The 13,109-nt window shown below is 42.2% G+C and overlaps 1 protein-coding gene across 4 annotated transcripts in view; it reads left to right on the plus strand.

Annotated features, from left to right (window-relative positions):
- ptpn4a (protein tyrosine phosphatase non-receptor type 4a) overlaps positions 1-13,109 on the plus strand; it is a 252,672-nt gene that overhangs the window by 97,018 nt on the left and 142,545 nt on the right. For 2 of the 4 annotated variants that reach the window (XM_060929318.1, XM_060929319.1), the window contains exons 1-2: positions 5,145-5,237; positions 5,824-5,978. In XM_060929318.1, the coding sequence (XP_060785301.1) occupies positions 5,201-5,237; positions 5,824-5,978 (192 nt within the window). In that variant the 5' untranslated portion in view covers positions 5,145-5,200. Of the gene's footprint in view, positions 1-5,144; positions 5,238-5,823; positions 5,979-13,109 lie in introns of those variants that run through there. The other 2 variants (XM_060929321.1, XM_060929322.1) reach the window with 2 other exon arrangements.

The following is a 13,109-nucleotide window of genomic DNA, read 5'->3' on the forward strand; positions in this document are numbered from 1 at the left end:
TGAGTGTGAATGGTTGTCTGTGTCTATGTGTCAGCCCTGTGATGACCTGGCGACTTGTCCAGGGTGTACCCCGCCTTTCGCCCGTAGTCAGCTGGGATAGGCTCCAGCTTGCCTGCAACCCTGTAGAACAGAATAAAGCGGCTAGAGATAATGAGATGAGATGAATTTCATGAAGCTTGACAAAAGGCATTGTTATTTGTTGGTAGTACGCATATTGTAATTTTGTTACATTCGGTCACATTTTACCAGTTACAGCCCTTGATTAACAAAATTATACTTTCACAATTTCCTGAGGGTGAACGTTCTTCTGAAATCAACTCCTCTCACAATTTGTGGAGGAATTTCACCAAACTTGGCAAAAGCCTTTGTTCTATGACAGTTATACACATATTGAAATTTCGTTTAATTTGGGCAAATTTTACCAGAGTTATGCCCTTGATTATTAACAAACTTGTACTTTGGCAATTTCATCAAGGTGTGCTTGCTTTCTGAAATCAACTTCCCTCACAATTTTTGTCCCGAAAGGCCCGAAGGGGGATTATGTCGTGGTGATGTCCGTCCATCCGTCCGTCCCAGGAAGGGTGCTCACGTTCTGAAATCAACTCCGCTCACTATTTTTGTAGGAATTTCACGAAACTTGACAGGATTCTTTGTTATATGTCAGTAATACGCATATTGCAGTTTCGTTCAATTCAGTCGCATTTTACCAGAGTTATGGCCTAGTTGCCAGCGGGGGATATTGCGCTCTCAGAGCACTCTTGTCTGTTAAGTTTACAGATCACTTCGCTTTGCAATGTCAGATCAACGTAATCACACCACGGATGCCACAGCTGAGCCAAGAGTTACAGGATATGTAGTCTTTCCTCCTCAGTCGTGCAATATAAGTGATTATTATACATACAGGACACTTTTTTGATGGAATAAATACGTGTTCTATTTCCTTCTAGCGGGTTTCATTCATTTGGTTTGACAGTATGCGGTATTGTTAGCATATCGCTTATCCTACATGTACAACCCCGATTCCAAAAAAGTTAGGACAAAGTACAAATTGTAAATAAAAACGGAATGCAATAATTTACAAATCTCAAAAACTGATATTGTATTCACAATAGAACATAGACAACATATCAAATGTCAAAAGTGAGACATTTTGAAATTTCATGCCAAATATTGGCTCGTTTGAAATTTCATGACAGCAACACATCTCAAAAAAGTTGGGACAGGGGCAATAAGAGGCTGGAAAAGTTAAAGGTACAAAAAAGGAACAGCTGAAGGACCAAATTGCAACTCATTAGGTCAATTGGCAATAGGTCATTAACATGACTGGGTATAAAAAGAGCATCTTGGAGTGGCAGCGGCTCTCAGAAGTAAAGATGGGAAGAGGATCACCAATCCCCCTAATTCTGCGCCGACAAATAGTGGAGCAATATCAGAAAGGAGTTCGACAGTGTAAAATTGCAAAGAGTTTGAACATATCATCATCTACAGTGCATAATATCATCAAAAGATTCAGAGAATCTGGAAGAATCTCTGTGCGTAAGGGTCAAGGCCGGAAAACCATACTGGGTGCCCGTGATCTTCGGGCCCTTAGACGCCACTGCATCACATACAGGCATGCTTCTGTATTGGAAATCACAAAATGGGCTCAGGAATATTTCCAGAGAACATTATCTGTGAACACAATTCACCGTGCCACCCGCCGTTGCCAGCTAAAACACTATAGTTCAAAGAAGAAGCCGCATCTAAACATGATCCAGAAGCGCAGACGTCTTCTCTGGGCCAAGGCTCATTTAAAATGGACTGTGGCAAAGTGGAAAACTGTTCTGTGGTCAGACGAATCAAAATTTGAAGTTCTTTATGGAAATCAGGGACGCCGTGTCATTCGGACTAAAGAGGAGAAGGACGACCCAAGTTGTTATCAGCGCTCAGTTCAGAAGCCTGCATCTCTGATGGTATGGGGTTGCATTAGTGCGTGTGGCATGGGCAGCTTACACATCTGGAAAGACACCATCAATGCTGAAAGGTATATCCAGGTTCTAGAGCAACATATGCTCCCATCCAGACGACGTCTCTTTCAGGGAAGACCTTGCATTTTCCAACATGACAATGCCAAACCACATACTGCATCAATTACAGCATCATGGCTGCGTAGAAGAAGGGTCCGGGTACTGAACTGGCCAGCCTGCAGTCCAGATCTTTCACCCATAGAAAACATTTGGCGCATCATAAAACGGAAGATACGACAAAAAAGACCTAAGACAGTTGAGCAACTCGAATCCTACGTTAGACAAGAATGGGTTAACATTCCTATCCCTAAACTTGAGCAACGTGTCTCCTCAGTCCCCAGACGTTTACAGACTGTTGTAAAGAGAAAAGGGGATGTCTCACAGTGGTAAACATGGCCTTGTCCCAACTTTTTTGAGATGTGTTGTTGTCATGAAATTTAAAATCACCTAATTTTTCTCTTTAAATGATACATTTTCTCAGTTTAAACATTTGATATGTCATCTATGTTCTATTCTGAATAAAATATGGAATTTTGAAACTTCCACATCATTGCATTCCGTTTTTATTTACAATTTGTACTTTGTCCCAACTTTTTTGGAATCGGGGTTGTATTATGTCACTTTACCCAATGGAGAATGAGCATTGAATATGGTTTACAATATTGCATGGTTGTCAAGACAGCATGACGTCATGAGTCAGAGCTGATGCGAATATTCATTGAGAAAGTTTTCTGCTACGCATGCGCAGAAGCATTTCTTTATTCGCTGGTGGTACCTGCAGTAAACTGTCGCAGTGAATTGAAAATGGCATAAGATGCGTGTTGCACGTAAAACTTCCATGCTAATGAGCAACTGTGACGATTTGTAAACAAACATGGCCAATGGACAATTTGTAAACAAACAATTACATTGTTCTATCGAATGTGTATGTATAATAATAATAATAATATTGGCTGGCATTTTTACATGGTATATCAGATATATTCCATTCAGCTACTCGTCTTCGACTTGTTCAGTATCATGCTAGCTGAATGAAATATAGCTGATATACCACTCAACGCCAGCCAATATTATTTAAAGGTAAACTGCCTTTCAGATTTTTTAAGTGTAGGTCATAAAAAGAATTTTCCCCGACACCCAATTATTTTTGTTTAATCGACCAAAAGCTACTGAATTCAAATCACAGACTTCCAATTTTATTAGGTTATTTTATTTTTAAATTTTTTTAATAGAGCAATTAATGAATTTTGGGCCACGTGGCCCTAAATACGCCGCTATTTTTTCCTGCTTCACCATGACCCAATTCAAAATACTACGTCATGCATCACATGGTAGGCTTTCCCCATTCGCACAAGACATTGTGGGATACAAATTTGAAACAGGAGAGGAAAATATAGGACATGAGTGTGCGAATGAAGCGTGAAAGACCAACTACAGTAACGGAAAGCGAGAAGAAAAGACGCTGTATTGCGTAGGAAAGGAAACGCAGGACCAAACTAATAAATATCAGCGATCAGCAAAGACAGTGGGATGATCAAAGGTAAACTTACACATGCACTTCCTCTGTTTGCTTGACTGCAAGAACCAGGCAATCTCACGCACATTATTTGCTATGGAATCTCCTCAAATTCGATACGTTCCCAGCCACAGAATGGCCTGATATTTTGTGAGATATTAGAGAAATAAACATACATCATCATGACCAAGTTTCAGAGAGAACAAAATTTTATCGATTTTATTCAATTGAAAGGCAGCCTTCCTTTAAATCAAGTGCTAAGAGATTTTCAACCGTATTTCCCAGAATGCACTGCAGCCAGTAAACCGGGAAGCATTTTTTTCTTGTAAATTTGTGACTTCTTAATCTTGGAATTTCTGATTTGGCAATCTTGACATTTCTGATTTTTTTTTTTTTTTTTACCTCACAAATGTATGACTTTATCTCATCTCATCTCATTATCTCTAGCCGCTTTATCCTGTTCTACAGGGTCGCAGGCAAGCTGGAGCCTATCCCAGCTGACTACGGCCGAAAGGCGAGGTACACCCTGGACAAGTCGCCAGGTCATCACAGGGCTGACACATAGACACAGACAACCATTCACACTCACATTCACACCTACAGTCAATTTAGAGTCACCAGTTAACCTAACCTGCATGTCTTTGGACTGTGGAGGAAACCGGAGCACCCGGAGGAAACCCACGCGGACACGGGGAGAACATGCAAACTCCGCACAGAAAGGCCCTCGCCGGCCACGGGGCTCGAACCCGGACCTTCTTGCTGTGAGGCGACAGCGCTAACCACTACACCACCCAACCCAAGACCCAAGAGTCAAATATCAAAATAAAGTCAAATACCAGATAAATGAAGCTGTTGTAAAAAGCAGTTTTAGACCTGTGTTGGAATGTGTGAAAAACATGACCCTACCCATTGTGACTTGACCTGATGGGATTAAGAGTTGGCAGTGGGAGGGGTTTTCACTCTTCTCATTGACTGGAATGGAAATTTTTACTCTTCTGATTGAATACCCCTCCCACTCCCAACCGTTTATCCCAAAACAATAGGACATAAATTTTTTGATGGCCAGTTAATTGTCCAAATCAATGGAGCAGATTTAAGTTTTTGTGCTTGATCCATTCCTAAGACTGACCAGAATCACCTCAAGTGGCCAAAACAGTTCGACACAACGGGTAAGGTCATGTTTTTTCTCACACATTCCAATGCAGTTCTAAAGCTGCTTTTTACAACAGCTTCATTTATCTGTTTGTTTGGTTTTTTTTTAAGTTCAATCATGACATACATACGACAGAGATATTATTGTAGCTGAACTTGTGCTGAATACAAAAAAAGTCATATGACGTTGAAAATACTGTTTAGATTTGTTGAAATTGACAACAAAAGCAGGGCAGAAAATACCCTCAGACCCCACAGGGTTAAAAAATAAAATTATAGGTGGAACCTCAGAGCTTCAAGGTTATTGTCTGTGTTGTGTTTAGTTTTTTTTGCATGTTTTCTCTTTACCTGTTCCTCCCACCTCTAAAAACCCACCCACTAAATTGCTGCTTGGCATGAATGTGTGTGTGTGTGCGCGCGTGCGTGGTGTAACTGTGATGGAATGGTGTGAGATCCAGGTTGTATCCCTGCTTCACGCCATGTGTTCCCGGGATGATATCCTCCGGATGAGCAGAAAAAAAATTTAATGGAATTACAAAGACTTTTCTGTGAAACAGTGGCACGTAAGCCGAATTTCCTTCCATGTTTGCCTTCGGGTTATGAGAAAAGATCAGTCGAGTAGGTTGTTTGTGGCAAATTGAAATAGTGTAGCGATGCGAGCGAAAGGGTTTGTATAATCCACGATTAGCTGATAGTGCCGGATTTATTTGGTCTTGATAGACACATAGAGTTTCCTGAAACATTAGTTATTCTCTTTTTTCCATTTCAATCTGCTACAGTTCTAATAGACGTGTTTGTTTACACACCTTATGCCACGTGCTGCGTTTTTGAGTCATCACACAAGTGCTGGCTTGTGCACATGTTTAAACTGTAGACACTTGGCCTTTTGTGCCTGGTGTGTAAGCATGGCTGTGGAAGAGGAAGACCGTTATCTCTTATCACTGTGTACCATTTGACTGTGCATGCCTGATTATCTCGGTCGTGTTTTGTCTACAGTTTGCTGCAGCTGCTGAATAACTTGAGCATACCTATCCGTGCATGCTTACTGTATATAGCATTGAACCATGTTTTGATTTTTGACATGAGATATTTTGAAACGAAATGTACTTTTAATTTGGTGTCTGATTTGTGTTTGTGTTTGGGTTGCAGACTCTGGTTGGAGCGTAATGAGCTCACGCTTCCGGTTGCCTGCTGGCAGATCCTACAATGTCCGGGCGTCAGAGCTGGCACGTGACAGGCAGCACACCGAAGTGCTCTGCGATATCGTTCTGTTGGACAACACCATCCAGCCTTTTAAGGTTAATGTAAGTAACATTTTGTCCATGTTCATGTAGCTCACGTAGTCTAAAAAGAAAAACTAATAATCATCATAATTCCAGGTGTTTACACTTAGCTTTCAATAGCCAAAACGTTCCTCTTACCAAGACAACATCCACAAAACACTTTTTTATCTGACTCCGAGACAGTCGTGGCCAAGTACAGTGGTGCTTGAAAGTTTGTGAAGCCTTTAGAATTTTCTATATTTCTACATAAATATGACCAAAAACATCATCAGATTTTCACACAAGTCCTAAAAGTAGATAAAAAGAACCCAGTTAAACAAATGAGACAAAAATATTATACTTGGTCATTTATTTATTGAGGAAAATGATCCAATATTACATATCTGTGAGTGGCAAAAGTATGTGAACCTTTGCTTTCAGTATCTGGTGTGACCCCCTTGTGCAGCAATAACTGCAACTAAACGTTTCCGGTAACTGTTGATCAGTCCTGCACACCGGCTTGGAGGAATTTTGCCCATTCCTCCATACAGAACAGCTTCAACTCTGGGATGTTGGTGGGTTTCCTCACATGAACTGCTCGCTTCAGGTCCTTCCACAACATTTCGATTGGATTAAGGTCAGGACTTTGACTTGGCCATTCCAAAACATTAACTTTATTCTTCTTTAACCATTCTTTGGTAGAACGACTTGTGTGCTTAGGGTTGCTGTCTTGCTGCATGACCCACCTTCTCTTGAGATTCAGTTCATGGACAGATGTCCTGACATTTTCCTTTAGAATTTGATGGTATAATTCAGAACTCATTCATCAATGATTGCAAGCCGTCCTGGCCCAGATGCAGCAAAACAGGCCCAAACCATGATACTACCACCACCATGTTTCACAGATGGGATAAGGTTCTTATGCTGGAATGCAGTGTTTTCCTTTCTGCAAACATAACGCTTCTCATTTAAAGCAAAAAGTTCTATTTTGGTCTCATCCGTCCCCAAAACATTTGTCCAATAGCCTTCTGGCTTGTCCACGTGATCTTTAGCAAACTGCAGACGAGCAGCAATGTTCTTTTTGGAGAGCAGTGGCTTTCTCCTTGCAACCCTGCCATGCACACCATTGTTGTTCAGTGTTCTCCTGATGGTGGACTCATGAACATTAACATTAGCCAATGTGAGAGAGGCCTTCGTTGCTTAGAAGTTACCCTGGGGCCCTTTGTGACCTTGCTGACTATTACACACCTTGCTCTTGGAGTGATCTTTGTTGGTCGACCACTCCTGGGGAGGGTAACAATGGTCTTGAATTCCCTCTATTTGTACACAATCTGTCTGACTGTGGATTGGTGGAGTCCAAACTCTTCAGAGATGGTTTTGTAACCTTTTCCAGTCTGATGAGCATCAACAACGCTTTTTCTGAGGTCCTCAGAAATCTGCTTTGTTCGTGCCATGATACACTTCCACAAACATGTGTTGTGAAGATCAGACTTTGATAGATCCCTGTTCTTTCAATAAAACAGGGTGCCCACTCACACCTGATTGTCATCCCATTGATTGAAAACACCTGACTCTAATTTCACCTTCAAATTAACTGCTAATCCTAGAGGTTCGCATACTTTTGCCACTCACAGATATGTAATATTGGATCATTTTCCTCAATAAATAAATGACCAAGTATAATATTTTTGTCTCATTTGTTTAACTGGGTTCTCTTTATCTACTTTTAGGACTTGTGTGAAAATCTGACGATGTTTTAGGTCATATTTATGCAGAAATATAGAAAATCCTAAGGGGTTCACAAACTTTCAAGCACCACCGTCGTGCTCAGAGTTGTGTTTTGTTCCAAACATTCCTGCTGAAGGAGGAGCTTCCCTTGGGGTTCCTCCGAATCAAGTACGTACTTGTGCTCACGCATCGTGCAGCAGTGGTCTCTAATCTAGAACATTAAATCACAGTGCAGTCACAGGACACGCTGATTGCAACATCGCTTTGTTTATTCTCGTGACCAAGCGGAAGCAGGCTGATGACTGTTTGGCCAAATAAGAGGTTTCTTTACCTTTAAGGAGTACTCTAATGCGTTATGGAATAACAGTAATCCTCATGAATCACCCCGGAAAGAATTTCCGCATTGATTGGTCTCCAGTCCCGTTCACCTGTCCCGCCCATGTGATCAGGAAATGAGTAAATATTGAGAAACGCCTGCATTTCCTTTGACAGAAACATTTTATGCTGAATGCATGAGGCATGAGTTGCTTTTTGTCGTTTGATTTACTTCATACTTGTGTGTGTGTGTGTGTTGATCACTTAGAGGGTTGACACCCACAAAACTCCATGAAAGGTCAAGTGCTCAGACAGCTGGGAGCACGAAATGAACAATGAGGGGAAAGGCAGAAAAACAGATGTGGAAGTTATTTTGACTCACTTCTAAACCAATACAAATATGGAATATTATTATTATTAATTTTTTTATTATTATTACCAATACGTGAGCACTAAATCTTCTGTCAGCTGAGGCATTTTGTTTACGGCATACTGCTATGCGCAAACAGATCGGCCCGTCCTCTGTTTACAGTGTCTTGCCAAAGTATTCATCCCCCTTGGTGTTTTGTCGCATTATAAGCTGGAATTAAAATGGATTTTTGGGGCGTTAGCACCATTTGATTTATACAACATGCCTACAACTTTAAAGGTGAACATTGTTTTTGTTTTTTTTCTATTGACACAAATAATAATTAAGATGAAAAAACAGAAATCATAGGTATTCACTCCCTTTCATATGAATCCCCTAAATAAGAGCTGGTCCAATCAATTCATAAGTCACATAATTATTTGATTAAGATCCACCTGTGTGCAATCAAAAGTGTCACATGATCTGTCACATGATGTCTGTATAAATCAACCTGTTCTGGAAGGACCCTGACTCTGCAACACTACTAAGCAAGCAACATGAAAACCAAGGAGCCTCCAAACAGGTCAGAGACAAAGTTGTGGAGAAGTATAGATCAGGGTTGGGTCATAACACCCCCCCCAAACTTTGAATATCCCAGGGAGCATCATTAAATCCATTATAGCAAAATGGAAAAAAAATGTCACCCCTACAAACCTGACAAGAGGTCAACCACCAAAACTCACAGACCGGGCAAGGAGGGCATTAATCAGAGATGCAACAAAGACACCAAAGATAACACTGAAGGAGCTGCAAAGATCCACAGCGGAGATGGGAGTATCTGTCCATGTGACGACTTTAAGCCGTACACTCCACAGAGTGGGGCTTTATGGAAGAGTGGCCAGGAAAAAAGCCATTGCTGAAAGAAAGAAAAAAGAAACCATGTTTGGAGTTTGCCCAACAGTATGTGGCAGACTCCCCAAACACATGGAAGAAGATTCTCTGGTCAAATGAGACTAAAATTGATCTTTTTGGCCATCATGGGAAACGCCATGTGTGGTGCAAACCCAACACCCTGAGAACACCATTCCTACAGTGAAGCATGGTGGTGGCAGCATCATGCTGTGGGGATATTTTTCGTCTGCAGGGACAGGAAAGCTGGTCAGGACTGAAGGAAAGATGGATGGCACTAAATACAGGGCAATTCTGGAGGAAAGCCTGTTTGAGTCGGCCAGAGGTTTGAGACTGGGGCGAAGGTTCACGTTCCAGCAGGACAATGACCCTAAACATACTGCTAAAGCTACACTGGAGTTGTTTAAAGGGAAAATTTTAAATGTCTTGGAATGGCCTAATCAAAGCCCAGACCTCAATCCAGTTGAGAATCTGTGGCATAACTTGAAGATTGCTGTACACCAACGCAACCCATCTAACTTGAAGGAGGATATTTGAGGAATGGGTAAAAATCCCAGTGGCTAGATGCGCTAAGCTAATGGAGACATACCCCAAGAGACTTGTGGCTATAATTGCAGCAAAAGGTGGCTCTACAAAGTATTGACTTTGGGGGCGAATGCCTATGTACACTCCAGATTTCTGTTTTTTTTTTCTTAATTATTGTCTGTGTCACAATTTAAAAATAAATAAATAAAAAAATTCACCTTTAAAGTGGTAGGCATGTTGTGTAAATCAAATGGTGCTAACTAGGGCTGCGTACTGGTAGTCTGGCTAACACGACTTCAAAGCTCTGCGAGCATTGGTCTGGCAAAGATATTAAGCCCAACCGTTTCCCAAAGGCGTGGTTGACCCGCCTCCCTGAAATGCCTCAGTTTGCTACTGGTCGAAACCAGAAAAGGCTGTGACGAAGCTTAAACCAATCACATCACTCTTTCCTCTGACGTATGTGATGCGACGGGGCTAACTGGTAGATTAAACTCTTACCGAAGCCGGTCGGGAGCAAGGCGAAAACGTCCTTCCTTTCAATAAATACCTCCAGGGCTGCTCTTTGCTCCGTTTTCAATAAGAACTTCCCGCTGAATGCTTTCAATACAGCATCTACCGCTGTGTCAAAGGCTTGCCGCTGCTCCATGTTCGTAATGTTTCTAGTGAATGAAGCGCTTCCGGCATAGATTCTGTAAACAATCTATGGCTTCCGGTCGCAGTTCTACTACGTCAGTGCCTTGAACACGCCTCTACCCAGGGCCGTTGGAGATGCTCAAAGTTGATTGGCTCCCGATTTTTCGGGAGCTTGGAAGAGCTGTAGATAGCTTGCCTGGCCAGACTAAGCTCGCAACAGGCCCTCGTGTTGCGTCACGCTTAGGATGGGCGGGCCCAGGCTAGCGTACTGGTACTATGTACCGGTACTGTACCGTGAAAATCGATTCGGTACAGGTCCAAAATACCGGATCATGAAGTACCGGTACTGTACCGATATAAATTTACATCAAGTACCTGCTTATTTTGTGACTGAAGATGTGTAAATCCTACCACAAAGACGAAAATTTAGTACTGGAAAAGACGTAAAATGCCACGCTGAAACTTGAAATCAGAGCCATCTTTGATTTGAGATCCTCTCGCCACAGTCTCACGAGACATTGCGAGAGCTTGGCTGATCCAGCGTTCTGATTGGTCAAAAAGACTCAAAAGCAGGTCAGCCATTTTTCCTTTGCCGGCACTGGCGGCCTTTGTTGCTTTGTGTAATTTTGCCGCGTAAGTTAAAGGCCTCGGACTGCGCGGAGTGAATTTGTTTGTCATGCCACGTGGGAAAACCAGTAAGGTCTGGGATCACGTAACAAAGCTTTCAGGGGGCCAGAACGCAAGTTGTCTCGCTGTGAGACAACTTATGACTTTTTGTCCCAAGTTAACTAAGTGTGAGACTGAGAGGGTGACTGAGAAGTGAGGTAGGAAACCTAGTTATGCTCGGTTTTCTTTGAATAAAGATACTGACAAGTTGTCGACAGTTTATTAATGTTTCCGTCATTATTGAAGAAGTTCAGAAGAACACATGGCAATTTGTCAAATTGTTCAGGTACAGGTACAGGTCCGGACTTGTACCTAAACCTCTGTACCTGTACCTGATGTTTAGTCTGGTTAACACCAGACCATATCACAAGTGAAATATGGTCTGGAATCCGCCTATTGAATTTCTCGTAGGGGAGGTGTGGTTTACGATTGTCAACGGCCGTTTATTGGACGTTGCGAATGTCTATCATTTGGCGTATACGTAGCCCATGGCCAATCATGGCAGTTGTACCCGGTGACGTAGTTAGAGCGACGAAGAGGCAAAGAAGAGAAGGAAAGAGAAAGAGAAGGCAAAACAAAAATAGGAAAACAATGGCACCGAACGATTACTGCCGTTTGTGCAAGACAAAGCTTGATTGAAAGTTTGGTTCATATCGCTCGCCGCCATGTTAAATATGATCCGTAAACAGTCCCAAATAAACTACAAGCTTCCGTTTGTCGAGTAGTACGCATCACCATCTTTCCACCCCTCCCCACTCTCTGATTGGCTCCCTAACTCAGACGAGCCTTTAGACCATAGTTTCCATGCTGTCTTTTCAGATCGGAACGATTGTGCAAAGCAGCATGGGATTTCCCAGGCTACCTGAGGTTACGTTTAGGTACGCAGCCCTAGTGCTCATCTCATCTCATTATCTCTAGCCGCTTTATCCTTCTACAGGGTCGCAGGCAAGCTGGAGCCTATCCCAGCTGACTACGGGCGAAAGGCGGGGTACACCCTGGACAAGTCGCCAGGTCATCACAGGGCTGACACATAGACACAGACAACCATTCACACTCACATTCACACCTACGGTCAATTTAGAGTCACCAGTTAACCTAACCTGCATGTCTTTGGACTGTGGGGGAAACCGGAGCACCCGGAGGAAACCCACGCGGACACGGGGAGAACATGCAAACTCCACACAGAAAGGCCCTCGCCGGCCCCGGGGCTCGAACCCAGGACCTTCTTGCTGTGAGGCGACAGCGCTAACCACTACACCACCGTGCCGCCCCAGCCCTAGTGCTAACCTTCCAAAAATCCATTTTAATTCCAGCTTGTCATGCGACAAAACAGGACAATCACCAAAGGGGGATGAATACTTTTGCAAGACACTGTATACAGCAGACTTTCATTGTTATAACTGAATTGATTAGTTCTTTATTTTTCATATTCTTTAATTAATGCTGACTGTTTTCACAAAATGTTCGCAGAATGTGGTGGGTTTTTTTTTATAGACCCCAAAGCTCTTCTGTAAGTGGCTCTGGAGAAGGGCGTCTCCCAAACACTGTATATGTATTACAAACAAACTATTTCAACTTGACAGTATAAACTCTGAATAAAGGTGCCGTATTCCCTTCAATGTTTTGAAGTCGTTCAAATCATGGTTTACACCACTCAGTGTTCTTATGCGTAAATTTATACACAGACTCAGGAGCATGAGTAGGATATGGAAGATTTTTTTTTTTTAAACTACTAAGGATTAAACTCTTTCACAGAGAAGCCACTTGCATTGTAAATATAATGAATTATAAATGCAGTAAAATGAATCCTAACCAAAGAAAAGAAAAACCACTCATGAAGGCTCTTCCAGTTCCAAAAATCAACTTCTTTTCCAAATCCAGTTCCAGCCTTACAGGATCTGATATCCAAAACATGTTCTCCAACGTTCGCGCCACCATTTTTTGCCGCTAGCATTCACGCTCAGCTTAAAGTGCCATTCCACCATTGGATGTATTCTCATCTCATCTCATCTCATCTCATTATCTGTAGCCGCTTTATCCTTCTACAG

This window comes from Neoarius graeffei, chromosome 9, assembly GCF_027579695.1.
Source record: "Neoarius graeffei isolate fNeoGra1 chromosome 9, fNeoGra1.pri, whole genome shotgun sequence".
Taxonomy (NCBI): Eukaryota; Metazoa; Chordata; class Actinopteri; order Siluriformes; family Ariidae; genus Neoarius; species Neoarius graeffei.